Below are 17,040 nucleotides of genomic sequence, written 5' to 3'. Positions count from 1 at the left end.
CCTATGCAATCTACATTTTTAGTGCGTGTGTTTTTATTCCTCAATTACTTGAACATGGACCAACCAACCATCAACATGATGGGTAAGCTCTTGATGAAGACAGGAAAGCTTTGAGAATGTTGTTTTCTTACTCCCTACGTGAGTCATCCATGACCCATCTAACATTCTTTGTGCAATCGACTGTACAATCTATGCAACCAACTGTACAATTTGGTTTTGGGGGAAGGGGGGGGGGGGGACGGGCTTCATCCGTTGGTAATTCCGATGGATTGCATAATAACAAATCGTACAACCCATGAGAGAGGGCTTGTAGCCCATTCATTCATTATTCATATACGGCCTCGCCGCTATAAACAAACGCATTGTATTGAGGTTGTATCGCGGCCCTTGTAAACACCATCCCATACCTTTTTGTTTGTGAGGCCAAATGATAATTGGATGTTCTCCGGAGCGAAAGCAAACGCAAAAGCTTTCTCCCGGAAGTTGGAACCACAAAATTTGTGGTATTGCGAGAAGACAGATTTCCCACCGAGGGCGGTTTGGCAACTGTATTATATATTATGTATGTATTTTCTTCTCAAAACGACCTACGAAGAAAGCTCTCCGTGTCTGCTTCGGAAAGGGCTATGGCGGGACAGATCGAGAAGAACGCAATGTCTCCCTTTGTCTTTCAGTTGCTCGACTACCTCTTCATCCTCGTGTTTTTATGTTTCATGGCCTTCTTCGTCTCCAAGATTTTGATCTAAAGAAGAAAGTAAACGTTTCTTTCTTCTGTTTCACGGTACTTCTCCTCTCTTTTCCTGGTTTTTTTCTTATTCCATTCTTTTCTCTGTTTCATAGACGTTATGAATCGGGAAAAACTTATTGGATGAATGAGATGCTGAACCCTATACTTGAAGAAGAAGAAAAATGTGTGTCAGAATTTATGAAGACAATCGTCTGCCATGGTTTAGATAAAATATTGGTCATAGTTGAAGAAGAAACTCGAGAAACGAATATGATTGTAGTTGAGATCATGGTCCTGAGATGGAGATAAGATTTAGCTTAGTCTATCTGAGAGTAAATAGACGTGAAAAGAAGTTGATTTGGGAAGACAGAGGTGTGAAAATGAGCTGATTTAATAAGGCATAGATGTGAAACATATTTATTTGAGAAGACATAGATGTGATAATTAGTTGATTTTAAAGGTCATAAAAGAGTTTATTTGAGGAGCACTTATTTGAAAATGAGAAATAACGACATTAATTTGCCTTATGTTGATTTCCATACTTCCTCCTCAATTTAAATGCTGAATTTATGTTGATAAAAAAAAATAGGGAATCTAGTTATAACAGTGTATGTTTACATTGTGTTGACTCCAGCACCCCCTTAATGTAAACTTTGGTTAACTTAATGTTCCAGAATCTTTACATTAGAAGAAAGGAATCCAATCACAAAGGACACTTACATTGTTTAGATTCCACACCCATATTGATGTGAACTTTAGTTGACCTGATAATTTAGATGTAGAGTGGTACTTTTTCTGTGAGCTGGATTTATGGCTAGCTTTATGCACAACTGGTTGTCCTAAAAGATCTCATCTCAGACAACTTCAGTGAATGAACTCCAAGAAGTAAAGAGTTATGACTATGTTTTTAGATTCGGTGAATTGAAAGAGAGACCCTTGCATTTTTCTTTTGTACACTGCGCAATGGGTTCTTAAAACTCAAACCATACCTGAACTATAGAGGGAGTTAACAACATCCCTCTTTATTTCTAATCTCACGATCAATTATGGGAGGGATTGAGATGCTGTTAGCACGAGTGAATTGACAGAATTGCAGACTTCTGGGACCTCTGTGCTGCATATATTTTAATATCCAAACTCCTAAATTCTAATTACAAATATACTTTGATACTCAATATCTGGATCTATGCTGCAAATATTATACTTTTCTGTAGGTACTCTAGAATAATTAGGAAAATTTGAGGTACCATATTTCTTTTGAAACTTCATGGTCTAACAAAATGTGTAATATCTGATCCACTCCAACTATATTCCATTTTACCTTTTAACACCTCCACCTTTCCCCCTCTTTTTATTAGTGTTATGAGGTTAACTTAAATATGCATGCATAAGGACGCTCCTTCAAAATGTATATTAAACGTGGATCAGAACTGTGCTAATATATCATGGCCATTGAAGGCATGTTTCCATCCCACATACTGCTTAGGGTTCTATTATTCCATGGTGAAATCTATCAACACATACTACCTAGTAGCTATAAAAATATGTACCCCTAATAGGACTTTGTGTAAGATTTTTCTTTTAATGTGTACCAAAAGGCTGGGACCTTCTTGTCTTTTTAATTTTCTCTTCAGAGATTATCTTAGATACTTTGAGACAGATTTTGCCTTAGTTGATATTGCACGGCTGGTACATCGGCATATTTTGATGTGCATCATAATACTAGTAGATAGGCAAAACTCTGAACTGTACAATATTTGCTTGCACATTGTCTACAATGAAACAAGGTAATCTGAATGTACCAGTTAATGCAGCAGTTAATACTGTAAAAAATAGTGAATAAAATCTGTGGATTTGGAACTTAACAAAATATACATAAAATACTGATTATCTACAGATAATGTAGAGTAATTAGAATGAACTGCAGTTCTGTTTTGAATTTTGAAACTTCATGATTGATTGCAAAGTTTCATGTGAAACCTTGCCAATTAAGGGCCTGACTAGCATCCATCCATATGTCTAGGTATGTAACAATGAGACTATTGACAGTAATTACTTTAACTACTAAATGTGTACCTACTAAATTGTCTGCTTAGTTTACTTTCATTAGTGAGGTGAAACTGATAACAAAATGTTTGATGCAGGTATTTATCTATCGCAAAATTGCAAATGTGTACTAGGATTGGCTGTTTTTGCAAGTCCTATGAATCCAATTTGGGATTTCTTAATCTAGTTTTGGATATTTTTGGATCTCCATTCTTATATTCGTTTTCTGTATTACTCTTTTGACACTATTGTGGAACAGGAAATCTGGTTGTAACTTTTCTGAATTTGAAGTGTTGGTAATGTCACTCAATAATTATTTACTTTTCCAAGTGTGAGTGGTTTTATGTAACATATAGCCGGAACCCTGCGGAGCGCAGGTCTGGCGAAGCATGTCTAGATATATATATGTGTATTGCACGCAATAGCTTTAGACAATCAGCTAAACCAAATTTTAATGTTAAGCAGAATTTTTTAAATTTTGATGCTTGATTTTGTTAGCGTGATTCACTTTTCTTTTAAATTTGGTTGATTATTCATACAAAAGGTACACTCCCATAAAAAGCTTAGATTCTCCACATAGCCAGGCTGAAGGCTGTATGAAGCCCTCCATGCACTTTGGATGTTGGTAAGTGGTAAGAAGGTAGGTACTACCTCCATTGGGACCTTGATTGAGCCTCTCCAAGCACACCTTTTATTTTGCATGTACTTAAACAGTTGCTAATGCAGGAAACTGAATCTATAAGGTTGTGTGACCGGCAAGTGTTTCTGATTATCTCTATCTCAACATGTGTCTTTGTGAACATTTCTTTCTCATCCTCATAAACCCCATATTTTGTGCATATTTGAGGTTCTTATTTATGAGAATGAGTTGCTTTGGTTTTGTTGAAGCAATTCCTCAACAAGACGGTATTAGCAAGTGGTTTTGATGATTTGGAGTCCCAAAAAGTGTTTTTTACCCAACTTCTATTTCTCCATTACAATCCAAGTGGCAAGAGGCTATTCGATTGGGACAATAGAGTTGGGTTCTATTCAATTGGGAATCGAGATGATAGAGTTGCAAGTGTATTTGGTGATCTTACTTAAGTGTCGAAGTGTGTCTTCCTAGAATGTCCCTTGAAATGCAAGAGGTTACTACGTCATTGGAATCTTAACTCAATATCTCAATCCCTATCATGTCTCGTCAATGTTCACCTTACATAAGGAAAATGAGTTACTATGGTTGTTTCCATTATTTTATGTAGGTTATCCCCCTTGGTATTCCATTTTTTTCACATCTTTGACATTCTTATTATTAAGGAACAAATCGCAATGCTTCAAAGTTCGAACATTAGTAGTTGCTAAACATTTATTTCATTAAGATATTAGGTGTTACTCCATGTGTGTCCTTTAGATAAATGTTTCAACACATCAATAATTTTGAGTCTTTTTACATAGACTGGAAGTTTGGGGAGGAAGCACAACCTCCCTAGATGGAATGACCTAGGGAAGGTATAAAAGATATTCATATGATGCCACATTGTTGTGAAGGAAACTACACCACACTTTGTGATGCTCCTTAAGATGGTGGTGATACCCATTGAAATTGAGGATCTGATGAGGATCCTTAAGTATGTGGCTAAAGTAAAGGACATAATCCCTACCAATTCAATGGATGCAAGGAGTAAGGAAGAAACGACAAATTATTTAAGAGATGGAGTCTGGCAACAATTACTGTTTGCAAATGAGAAGGGCAATCATCTTCCTCACTACTCATAGCATGATCTCAAAATTGAGAATGGAGCTTGGGGAGGGCTAGTTTAGAGTAAACCATACCCAAGGAATTCTTGAATGAAGTTCACGCAATAGCAACACACACACACACATTAGGTGACACTATTAGTGTATGTATTGAAGTGCAATCTATTTATTTGTAGTGGAGCTTTGGGGAATTGCCCTTTTTCCTCTCGTCTCATCATATCATCTTCTCCATCATAACTTTGCTTCAACAACCTTCATTCACCCCGGTGGCGGATACTTACACATGTATACAAAATAATCACAAATGGGCATGCATCATGATACAAAAGAAGAAGAAGATATTTTACTTCCACTTGGGGGTCTAGGAAATTGCCACAATCAATCAAGGAGATAAAAAAAACACCATAAATGGCATGTTAATAACACATACTCTTCTAAGGATTTGTATCTTTGTATAGTGATTATTGTTGTGTATAGAGAGATACATGCATGCATGCATATTTGGAAGACATATCACTTCTCTGTGTTTTACGCTTGTTGAATCACGGCAAGAACATGTGCTAGAAATTATGGTGGTTGTAATAAATCTTAGAACATACAATACTCACATACTTCAATATTATGACTAAACATGATGTTTTTCCTTCAAGAATGTATATTTCTAGAACTACTCGAGGGTTTTGCACGTGCACTTTATATGTCATTAGTGATGTTTGTAGACCAAGTATTATAATGCATATGTAGTTGGAAGTTGAATCCATCAACTTTTACGTTCATAGCGACTTTTTTTTTTCCCAAAAAAAACACTACTTCGCATTAGTTAGCAAATAATTACATCATAGACCACCAAAAATTCAACAACCCTCACTCAGGCCTTCTCACCAAAGTGGACATAGTCCCCACCTCATTTACAACAAAAGTATCCACAAGTCCTATAACCTAGTAATTTGTACCATCTCTATACATAGTTACAACACATGGGCACTGATGGAAGCCATTGGGGGAAACAACCATCAGGGTGCTTGGTAGTTCCATTTAGGCCCTGATGATGATCTGCCCACCATAGGAGAACTACCCCATTTCAATAGGAACTTTGACCGAGCTCTTTCAGTTGCATCAGAATCCCCGTAACCAAGATACCAGCTTGAACAAGATATTTAACAACACCTCACCGTTAGGGATCTTTTGCTGTTGAAAAACAAACTTACAACACCTGGTCCAAATGTGCTTGACCGATAAACAAACCACCATCATCCATATCTCTTCAAAAAATTCCGAGTTATTGAATCAGAGCCCAAGTATTATAATGCATACGTAGTTGGAAGTTGAATCCATCAACTTTTACGTTCATAATGACAATATTGAATCCATCGACTTTTACGTTCATTCAAGGCCCGAAGATGTATCAAGTAAGAAGTGTTACACAAGATCAAACACACTTAGATGACAATTGTGGGCGAATGCACTAAGGTTTAATATCTTTCTAGCTAGCTTAGATGTGTAGAGATTTTTAACATAGTTGACGTCTTTAGCAAATATACTAATGAGAAAAACATGTTGTCTAGATCGATTTAGATTGTTTCCTCCTATTACGAAAATATAGTTACATACTTTTTCCATGATTGAAAGAATTTATATGTTTTAGTGTTATGTTGGTATGTATTTCTTTGGTTCTTTTACAAAATAAGCCAAAACATTACATGTCACAACAAAGAAATTGTTATTAAGTATTCACAACAAAGAACATGTTACTTTCTAGTTTTAAATCTCTTCTTAAATTGGTTTGTGTACAATTGAAGGTAGCAAGAAATTTATTTAATTATTTCATAAACTTTTTCTAAGGATGTATATGATGCCATTTGAACCCTAACTTTGATTTGTTTTCTTTATTTGCCAACTTTAGAATGTTACAAATTCACTCAAGCACTAAATTATTTATCATATTTTATAATGTTTTACATTTGTTCATAGGTGTTAACCATAGGTCTACGAAAGGATAAATGAATATTATGTATGATCTAACCTAATGTTATCTTCATGACACTTAGAAGTACGAATGACATGTTAAGAGAACACACAAGGTACACAAAATATATAAGCTTTGGTATTTGCGTAACTAGCCATACAATATACATTTAGCATGATAGGGGTGAATTGGAAGAACAAGAGCTTGTTGGTTCAAGATGTTTTTGTTAGGAGATCAATTCTAGGATGGACGTTTGAAGAGGGTTGAAAAATTGTTGAGATCAAGGTGGCTTTAATGTTTTCATGCATGAGGATGAATCGGAAATTCAAAATGATCCTCAACGGCCTACTATGACTCGATAAAGCTAATGGAGATGGTTTTTTGTTCAAAGTTCTCATGCATTATGACTTAAGTTTCTTATGGTAGTGTTAAACCGTTGTATACCTATTTCATATTGTGTCCCATACAAAGCAACCTCCTAGTAGAGCTTGTAGTGCTGAAATTTGGGTTTAGATTCAAAAGAATTTGGTAATAGTCTCTTTATTACAAATTCTACAAATTGAAAGACACTAGAATAATCTTCTCTTGAGGAGTTTGTCTTATTACATTGGTTGATTAAGGTGCCTCTAAAAACAGACCGTGGAATTTGGCATCCTAGTTTAGAAGTCACTAATAAACTTGGAGGAAATCAAACAATGTCTTTCAAATGTCTTCCAATGGTATATCAATTTGATTAGAGCCACTTCGAGCTGAATTTTAGTGCGCAACTACTAAAAGCATATATTCTCTTATAGTTTCTTGAAAGATCCTTGACTCCACCTTAATACAACACCTCTTCGCTCATAAACCATGGTACCAACAAAATCCTTGAGTTATACCCAATCATTTGTGGTGGAAATGGAGACATAGAAATATCATGGTGAAATTTATCTTTTGCAAGATAAAAAAGCATGGGTTCAAATCGGTAGCATCGCTCATTATACAAATGATTTCTAAATTGAGTTGAGAATCGTTCATAACTTGTGTTTGCTTCTGCATAATAGTTTTCCAATTTAGTTGAGATCACACACATTAAGGATATGCTCCTAAAAAATGGCTCAATAACATTTGAATTTACACACTTTCAACAATACTCTTTAATACAAAGAGAAAAGACGATAGCATTGTAGCAATGCATCTAATAAAACTTTAAAATATTTTACAATGAAGTGTGCATTATGTTTTCTCAAAATTGACACATTTGACATCCACGACACTCTTTACACAATGCTAAAATTCCAATAAATCTTTGTGCTCTAACTTGAATGATAAAGTGAGCTATGTCTTACGCCCCCTAAATTCCAAAAGGACTAATAATGCCCTAATGTAGTGTTTCTAGCATTATTACCAACAACTTATTTGTAATAAGTATATCCAAGGCAATGGTGCTTATCTTCCTTTTGTTGTTACTCCTCTAGGCAAGACATGTCTCAAATTCTTAGTTTGATACCCACCCAACATACAAACGGAAGGCATCTCAATCATCAATCAAGCAAGAGGCTCTAGGAAATCAACTTTCAAGATTGATATGTGTTCAAGACCTAAGGTACCACTTGAAGAAAACCCTACATGGGGGTTTGCTTCAATGATACAATAATTATCTATCCCCCACATGGCTATGACGTATGTCGCAATTTATAGATGTCATCCCTTTGCTACAATATTTGAGCATTAGTAATTTGTGCACAACCACCATAATTTGTGCCTTGTCACATTTGTAAGGAAAATGTGGAACATCTTTCATCATCATTATCATCTACAACACTTACATCTTAAGTTTTAACATGTATGTTCACTTCACCTTTACTTTAGACGATAATACAAGATCTCATTCCACAAGTTTCTTCCCACAATCCTTTTGCAAAATGTTTACGTTTCCATAAAACTTACAATTATCATCCACTTTATTCACATTGAAATTCTTCTTATCTAGTATGTGACATGACATTTTATGATTTATCCTATTTGCAAGTATAGGCTTGTTGGCTTTACACATGTTTTCCACTACATGTGGTTGTCCCACTTGTAATTGGAAATATAGAAAAGTTAATAGTTTGCTCCTCTTGGAGAAGCAGCTCAATATCGAGATCAATACTAGTATTTTTGTCTTTCTTTCACAAGCAATGCTGAAGATGGCACAAGTAATGTACTACGATCAAATATTTCTCAAAAGTGGTCCAAAAATCTAGTTGTATTTTTTTCATTGTACATCAAACTTGGACACATGTGTAAGGTTATCAACTTTGCTCTTGATGCATGATCTTTACTTCATTAGCTACCCAATATGTATTTACTAGTGCATGCATCACTTGCAATCATACAAGTCAATTGTCAAGTGTCTCTTTCTAGATTAGGGAATAATTCATGTTTGTGGCTTGACCATCACATGTTTTAGCTCAACTATAGGTTTCACAAACACAGTATATCTTACATTTTGGCATTTCAAACAAATATGTTTATGGTGGCCTGCACAATCTCGTCCATGGGGGAAAGGTTCTTAAACCCTTGCTAAAGAGTATGTAACAAAATATGGAGTATATTGACCAATGTTGATAATTACACCCCTGACAACTATGTCATCACTTGGCAAAACAATAGAAGATACGTACACGACACCTCTCACCATCATATTGCAACAAGTAAATTCGATACAAAAGAAATAATATTGGTAAATATATCCCATCATCTTGACTTCCATACGATATTAAAGAAAGCACCAAACTACGAAAAGATCATACTCATTAACACAACCATGGTTTCAATATCAATACATAGTATTTAGATGTCTTGGATGAGATCAACATAATATGATTGAACTAGTAATAATACGGATTAAAGTTTAAACGTGTACTTGTAAAATATTTAGTACTGATAACCATGCTTCATATGAAGATAATATTATTTATACCAACTTTTTAATTTTACGTTGCCATCGTCAATTTGTTATTTCCCAACAATATTGCGATATCACTTCATTGTAACTTGTCTTAATGCACTTTTGGCTATTTGTTTCAAGATGATGTTCCTTAGCATGGCACTAGTTACATGTACGTGTGCATAACATATGTTTTGTTGCAATGTGTCGTAGGCCTTTGGACTAGCTCTTTTATGTATACACAAAATTGAACATGTTCTTATTTTTCTCAAAAGTGACATATTTGATAGTTTAAAAATAAAAAAAGAGGTTTTATGTTTCTCACTAGTACCGTATGTATAAGAAGAACAAGAACAAGAAGACGAAGGGTTTTTACGGTCTCCAAAAACACCACCAAAGTGGTCTATTAGACCACAACTATGTATATTCTGTATCTTGTTTGCTTGTTCAAGAAATGAAAATTAATGGACATTTAACTAGAGATAAACAACAAGAAGGTAAGATTGGTCATGTTGACCAATCCCAAAACCCCGTGTGACATCTCACCTCAATTGTACTCTTGTTCTCTACAACATAAATGTCCTCTAAAATATGGAAGACCATTGACAACCAAAACTACTGAGAAGAGGCTACTACTTTCCATAGATGTAAAGTATATTATAATCCATCATGAATTCCACTTTTCTTTTGGCATCGATGATGTAACACATTTTCCAATATACTATAAACTCGAGGCAATTTGAAATTCGACTTCTATGCAAGCTTATACACAAGTCAACTTGTGGTTGCTTTGGATACAAATACATATTACGTAGATATTGTATGTATACATCAATTTACATCAAATGTGTAGAGAATTAATAGGTGTCTTATCGAAAGGAAAATTTTATGAGCTTTTTTTGAGAACTTTTATGTTTTATTCCAACGTATTGGGTGAAGTGTTTTTCACGAATTACAATAGATCCTCTAAGTTGTAGAGGTAATATATTGGAGTGACATGCCTAATACTTATTGGAAGAAGAACAACAACAAAAATGAAGGAATTATGAAGGGTATGTCCCTAGATATATTAACGTCTTTTAAGGTCCAAATTGGCCCATGAGACAATTGGTTTACCACAAAATAGGGTGTTTACCCAATCATCAAAGATCAAATAAAATACAAAACGATAGCTGCAAGATTTGAACCTGCTAGGGCGAACCCATTTGATTTCGAGTCAAATGCCTTAACCACTAAGCCAAACTATTTGCGAAATTTAGAGAATGTGGGCAATTATGAAGTCCATTTTATAATTCTTAATAATTTGGAAAACATATGGTATCAATGTGTTTTAATGTCACAATGGGTCTCAAATGTTGCATAACTACTTTCAATCTTGTCCAATAATGGAGGTTGTGATACGAAACCATCTTTTTAGTCTAATCTAGATCATAACATACAAGTAATCGTCAAGTGGTTGGAGTAAAAGTTTAAATATGATTGTAAAAAATTAAGCAAATGAAATTCCAGTAAATGAGCTATATGGATAAATTTGTGGTTTGAATTACAAATATTAATATATCATTGCTTTAGAATTTACCATGAGTGTCAATGTTTACATATACTTTTAGTGAATTACTTACAACTATTTTGTCAATCAATAAACTACCATTCAAGTATAAACTAGAACAATGTGATTCTTATGATTCTCCTACTCACTAGTGGCAAGTTGCAATTATAAATTGCATTTGTATTGACTTCTGTTAAACATATTTCAAACCACTATTTTCTTGAACTTTGACAAACTTTACCACATTATTATTGAAGGATGCAGAAATCTACACTAAATTGCATAGGTATGAAAATTGTTGATGTTGAAACTTGAAATAACATGAAAAGGGGGTGTCATCCTACTGTATGACTAGCTTTATGGGTACATGCATGTAAAAACTTGTCTTTATGATAAAAGCTTGAGGGAACATTGTTGGCCGTACTATTGTTTGACTATTATTCAACATTTAACATTTGTTATATCCTTCATTTTGCATATTCTTTGAGCAAAGTATTCTTCTTCTACTTACTAGCATTTGGGAGTCATATCTCTGCACAAGCTCTAATTGTATCCCGGTCCCATGATTTGCACAATTTCAATGAGTATTTTTAGGCTCTGCTCCACATTTAGCGAGATTTTCACATAACAACTTGAAAATAGTTCTCTTGAAGCCTATTACATCTATGACCACAATAGATTCTTCATTCGAATATTTCTTTTGGATAACATCCTTTCACCCTTTTAAGAATCGATGAATAACGTTTTTCAATGGCAATGCGAGATAGTTTGTCTTCATGAATTCATCATGTATAAACATGTCAAATATTTGTGTGTGATCTTATGGATAAAACATGATGAAAGTGCTTCAACATTTGTACCAATTTGTTTGGATAACATTATTAAGGCATGAGGTTACTACACTTGGGAATATAGAGTTCCCACCCTTATGTTTACATATGATATATACAACTCTAGCCTTCTTCTGATCAAATTATACATGTTAACCAATAGATTTAAGAGGCATAAAAGCAAGCATACAATAAGTATTTACATAAAGTTATAATTATGATGAGTTATTTAGGTCATGTATGTAAGTCTATGAATGAGAGATAAACCCCGTCATTTATGTTATCACGACAAGGTTAAGGCTTTGTTTGGTTGAATGACTTTTAAGGTTTAACCATATGCAGTTTGTGTAGAGGTTGCTTTGCATGTTCAACATCGACAATAAAATGTCCCTAGTACTCATTTGCCTTATTGATGAAATTGTTTTGTTTATTTATGGTTGGCACATGGAGGCATTTTGTGAGATTACCATTGTCAAATCCTAGTCAGTGTGGGTAGCGCAGGTGGGTTTCACGAAGAAAATTTAGTTTCATTTTCGTCTCCACGTTCTAGACGATTGATGATGGATGAATGTGAATCCAAAAGAGCGTGCTAAAAAAGCTACACTTCGTGTCGAAATGGCCTATGTAGGTAGGAGGGCTATTGGGAGAGGATATGAAGCGAAAAGGAACCCAACAATTTCTTCTTCAAAAATGAGAATGAAGGTTTTCTAGCGAATCGAATCTCATGATATGTATGATTCATGTGCGAGATAGACAAGAAAGCCTACAACAATGATCCTTAGGTATGTTCGAAGGACCTTAGGCTCTAAGCTAATTACACATAGTCATAGCAGATTAAGCATGATTAATTACAGCTGAGAAGTATGATTAATCACATCCAATATATGATTAAGTATGTGTAGCCTATGCGTATAGCAAGCAAGCAAGCAAGCAACACACACACAGAGTTAATTAAAAATAAAGGAACCCCCACCCCCACCCCCATCCCCACCCCCGAAATGATGAAGAGAGGAGACATGTGAGTGACTACTACACGATTACTACATACATACATACATACTTCTTACTGCGCGCTAATTACAGGTGTGGTTAAGCAGCAAGCAGCACATGTCCCACCCCCCCAGGGTTAACTCTAATCATCGCTCCGGCTAACTCTAATCTCTGCCCTAATCACCTCTCATTCCTCCCGCAGGAAGCAGAAGGAGCCAGATCTATCTCTTCCCACCCGCCCCCTTTCTCTCTTTGTCTCTCGTTCGCGCTGCGCTGTCTTCGTTTCGGGTAAGTTCCTTCTCTGTTTCGCCGCATTCAAATCTCTAAAGCTGCTCTGTTTTCTTTCCGTCTCCTTCCTCTGTTTCTGTGCAGGAGCAGGGGTTTTAGGGCTAGGTTTCTCTTTGTTCCGTTTTAAAAACATTTTTTGCCTTATCTGCCTCGCTGAATTTGTCGATATGGGCTTTTTTTTTTTCTGAAGCGTCTTTTTATGGTCTCTACCTTTTGTTTAGGGCATTTCCTCTGCTCTTCATAATTTAAGATTTTGCAATGAAAATGAGGGAAATCACTGGATAGACCAAACTGCGAAGGTATCTTTTCCTCTTGTGAGGGTATCACTGGATAGACCAAGCTACCTATACGGGTCTTTATATCTGTGTCCTTCTCCTGCAGGGATTTATTAACATATCCAGGGAGAGCTGTAGGAGAACATAGAATCAGAGGGAAAAGGAAGCAGAGAATTTTCGGACAGCAAATTAGGGACTGAGCTCTTGTTTTGATGAACTAAACTACCCGTACGATATGAGCATTTCATCCATGGAAAGAGATGGGCTTCACCGGTTTTCAAATGGTCAGTATGGATCTTTGCAAGTTTCAAACGGTGGGGGTGGGGGGACCGGGTCAGCCATCTCATCCCGGGATGGAAGTCCCGAAACCACATTCAAGACTTCCATGTGGCATCAACATCATAAACATAATCATCACAACCATAGCCATAATCACAATCATAGTCAGTCAATCCGTGGTCAACATTTGGGTGAGGAAACCAAGATCCGGCGGCAGCTGGCACCGCCACAAATCCGTTTCCGTGAATGCCAGAAGAATCATGCTGCATGCTTGGGCGGCCATGCCGTGGATGGTTGTGGGGAGTTTCTACCCAGTGGAAAGGAAGGCACTCCAGAAGCACTAAAGTGTGCCGCATGTTCCTGTCATCGCAACTTCCATCGGCGGGAATTCGTTGGACCCACTGGTGAAATAACTTGCCGCTGCGGGGCCACCACCTTAAGATCCGGGTCCTATGCTCTTCCCCAACCTCTGCTTCGGCCTTTAAGCCCAGTTGTTCGTGAGAAGACCAAATCCCACCATCAACTCCCCTCTTCAGCAGATATCTCCCCACATGCACAATTGATCATGCCACTTGCCCAATTTGAAGAGGAAGAACAAGAAGAAGAGGAAGAAGAAGATGATGATTATGATGAGCCACCCATGCATAATGCTCGTCCCAGTTCATCAGCTTCATCCAAGAAGAAGCGGTTTCGCACAAAGTTCACGGCCGACCAAAAGGAGAGGATGCAGCGATTTGCAGACACTATTGGATGGAGGATCTCAAAACCTGATGAGGATGCTGTGCAAGGTTTTTGTGATGATGTGGGTGTGCAAAGGAATGTTTTCAAGGTGTGGATGCACAACAATAAACATATGTCAAGCAAAAAGATGTAAGTTCATTTGTTTCTTATTCCTGTCTTTCTTGATTCATAATTTGTCGATTATTTCTAGGTTAGATTGATAGCCATTGAGCGTACCTACATTTTCTTTGATGTGTGTTATGGGTGTGGATTGTTGAAATCTCATCAATGTCATCTTTTCCTTTACACCATGCAGAGGTGGTGGTGGGTCAGAGCTTTCTGGAAGGAATTATGACAGTCCAGAGTATGATCTCGTTGGAAAGAACTGTGATAGCCCTTCTAACTACTGATACCAATTTACCGGGCATTTATTCCTTGGCTGGATGAAGCGTGGTGGGGAATTGGGATCCTGTCCGGAAATATGTATTTTCTTGCTTTAGTTTTTCTTTTTCGAGCTGATTTAATGATAACATGTGCGGCAAAATTGCTGGCAGTCAGGGAAAACCTTCTGTGGGTTGTGCCGAATATTAACTTTCTAACCTCAGGATTTGGTGCAATGGAAATTGTGTGTTTACATGAAGATGGGATTGAAGATGTGGCTTTCTTTTCTTTGGTTGTCACGACAATTTTCATCAGCTTCATCTGTAAATATGATCTTTGTTGTGTGTGCGTGTATGCATACACGCATGTATATGTGTAAATTTATAACATAGATACGTGCATGTATGTGTATCTATCTATATAGAAAGGGATTATTTAGTTTATGCAAAGATCAGAGTGGCAGAGCAGGCCCAAAGCTACATGATCTCAAGTGCTGTGCATTCAACTTAGCGTTGGACAATCTGTGTCATAGTAACACAAGATACGAATTGCAAATACCTCAACAATCATCGTTGCATCATAAAATGGCTTTTATTTACTTATGTATAGAATAGAACGGGAATTTGTATCTTCTCCTCAATTTGGATTATGAACAGTGATCTTGAAAGTAATGAAGATATACATGCAAGGGAAGGGGGACCATGATAAGATTACTTTTGTTGCTACTTTTGATCAAATCTGTATTGGGCACAATGCCTTCTTGAAAGAGAAACGTGTGGATGCTCAACTGAATGCTCCTATTAGGAAGAGTTGCATACTCTTTCTGGTTGGCAGGTCGAATCGTTGTGCCATCATCAATTTCTTAATGCTGTGATAAACCTGTTGCATAATGTAGCCTTAGTGCTAGATTCAGTCCATTCATACACCAATTTGTGACTGCTAGCATCTCGAGCAAAGTTTAAGCATTTTGCATTCTGTGTTGGTGTGACTCAATGTGTATTTGTTATGGCCCATATTGGCTTTGGCCGATAACCTGTTGCATAATGTAGCGTTAATGCTAGATTCAGTCCATTCATACACCAACTTGTGACTGCTAGCATCTTGGGCATAGTTTAAGCATTTTGCATTCTGTCAATATGTATTTGTTGTGACCCAAAGTTACTGATCTTGATGAATCATATTGGCTTTGGCCGATAACCATGTGAAATGTTTCCTTAATCTATAGAGAAGCTTTCAATTACTAATGTGTTCATATTTGACTTTCAACTGTTTTACTTGTTCATGTGGGGCGTTCAAGTAATTTCTAAGACATTAGATTTCACAAATTTTATTTATTTTCTGTAGTTTTACGAGCAAAGAATATTTGATGTATCATGATATCTATATTTTTTTCTTCTCAAAATATCTAGAAAAATATTGATATTTAATGTGATTAATCAGGTATTCAACGTGTCAAAGTTTCTATATTTTAAGAGACTTGTTTGTTGAGAGATATGACAATTCTAACCTCAATGATTGGAGATTCCAAAAAATCTTTAGCATTCATCTCTTCAATATTAGGAGGGCCAGGGATTGATTTTGTGTATCCCGGCAAACAAACTGAGAATTAGACTAGGTATAGCAAAATGTTAATTGTAAAATTTTAACTACCTTAATTTTCGATGCCATTTATCACAGAGAAATAAATATTCCAATGTGTTTTGTGCTGTTCAACTAATGGAAAGCTTGCCAACCCTAGGCTGAATATTGTAATTATCTAAGACTTAAGAAAGTTGCATGTTTTCTTCTACCTTCACTATTTATGGCTGCATTATGAATTTATTGGACAATTGTACAAATATGAGATAAAATCCATTTGTCTTTCTTTCCTAATTTGAAAGCCAAAATTATTTAATAAATATTCTACAACCTTCAACGTGATGGTATCATTAACGAGCTACACGAGTACTTGAAGAGTTAAGAGGTTATACATCTTCAATAATGTCTAGTGAAATAAAATGCTACGACAAATTGTCTAGTGAAGGTCTTGTTTTTTTCCTATATTCCAAGATTAGAGCCTTTTTCTATGCCGAACGGGGAAACAATACACATGAATACATGTTTAGAGCCCATTCCATTGTTTGCCATTCGAACCATTGCTTCCATGCGACTTAGCTCACATTCATTGCAATGTGAGACGGGACGTTGGGGCACAAGTGATGAGAGTGGTCGACTATGCACAATTTTCCCTAAACAAGTTCGAGGATCTAAGTATCACATTTGATATAATGCTCTCCCTTTGATCATGCTTGCAACACATCTTCGACCAAGCCTAAACCTTGCACGAATTGATCTCACA

At 36.2% G+C, this 17,040-nt stretch overlaps 1 protein-coding gene and 1 long non-coding RNA gene across 2 annotated transcripts; both read left to right on the top strand.

Moving 5' to 3' along the window:
- Positions 1 to 502: 502 nt before the first annotated feature.
- LOC147862401 (uncharacterized) lies at positions 503 to 3,097 on the top strand. Its single transcript, XR_015529893.1, has 2 exons — positions 503 to 781; positions 2,872 to 3,097. It is a non-coding gene; the product is annotated as an uncharacterized LOC147862401 (long non-coding RNA).
- Positions 3,098 to 13,024: 9,927 nt separating this feature from the next.
- On the top strand, positions 13,025 to 14,961 carry LOC147862400 (zinc-finger homeodomain protein 2-like). The gene is made up of 4 exons (XM_087321452.1): positions 13,025 to 13,047; positions 13,269 to 13,346; positions 13,429 to 14,471; positions 14,638 to 14,961. Exons 3-4 carry the CDS (start codon positions 13,558 to 13,560, stop codon positions 14,729 to 14,731), a joined length of 1,008 nt encoding a protein of 335 aa, XP_087177578.1. The 5' UTR covers positions 13,025 to 13,047; positions 13,269 to 13,346; positions 13,429 to 13,557; the 3' UTR covers positions 14,732 to 14,961.
- Positions 14,962 to 17,040: the final 2,079 nt, after the last annotated feature.

This window comes from Azolla caroliniana, unplaced genomic scaffold (assembly GCF_043228905.1).
Source record: "Azolla caroliniana isolate FFs.n. ecotype wild unplaced genomic scaffold, voAzoCaro1.0.p SCAF_6, whole genome shotgun sequence".
In the NCBI taxonomy this organism is placed as follows: Eukaryota; Viridiplantae; Streptophyta; class Polypodiopsida; order Salviniales; family Salviniaceae; genus Azolla; species Azolla caroliniana.
The sequence above is the reverse complement of the archived record's forward strand: the minus strand, read 5'-3'. Positions and strand labels throughout refer to the sequence as shown.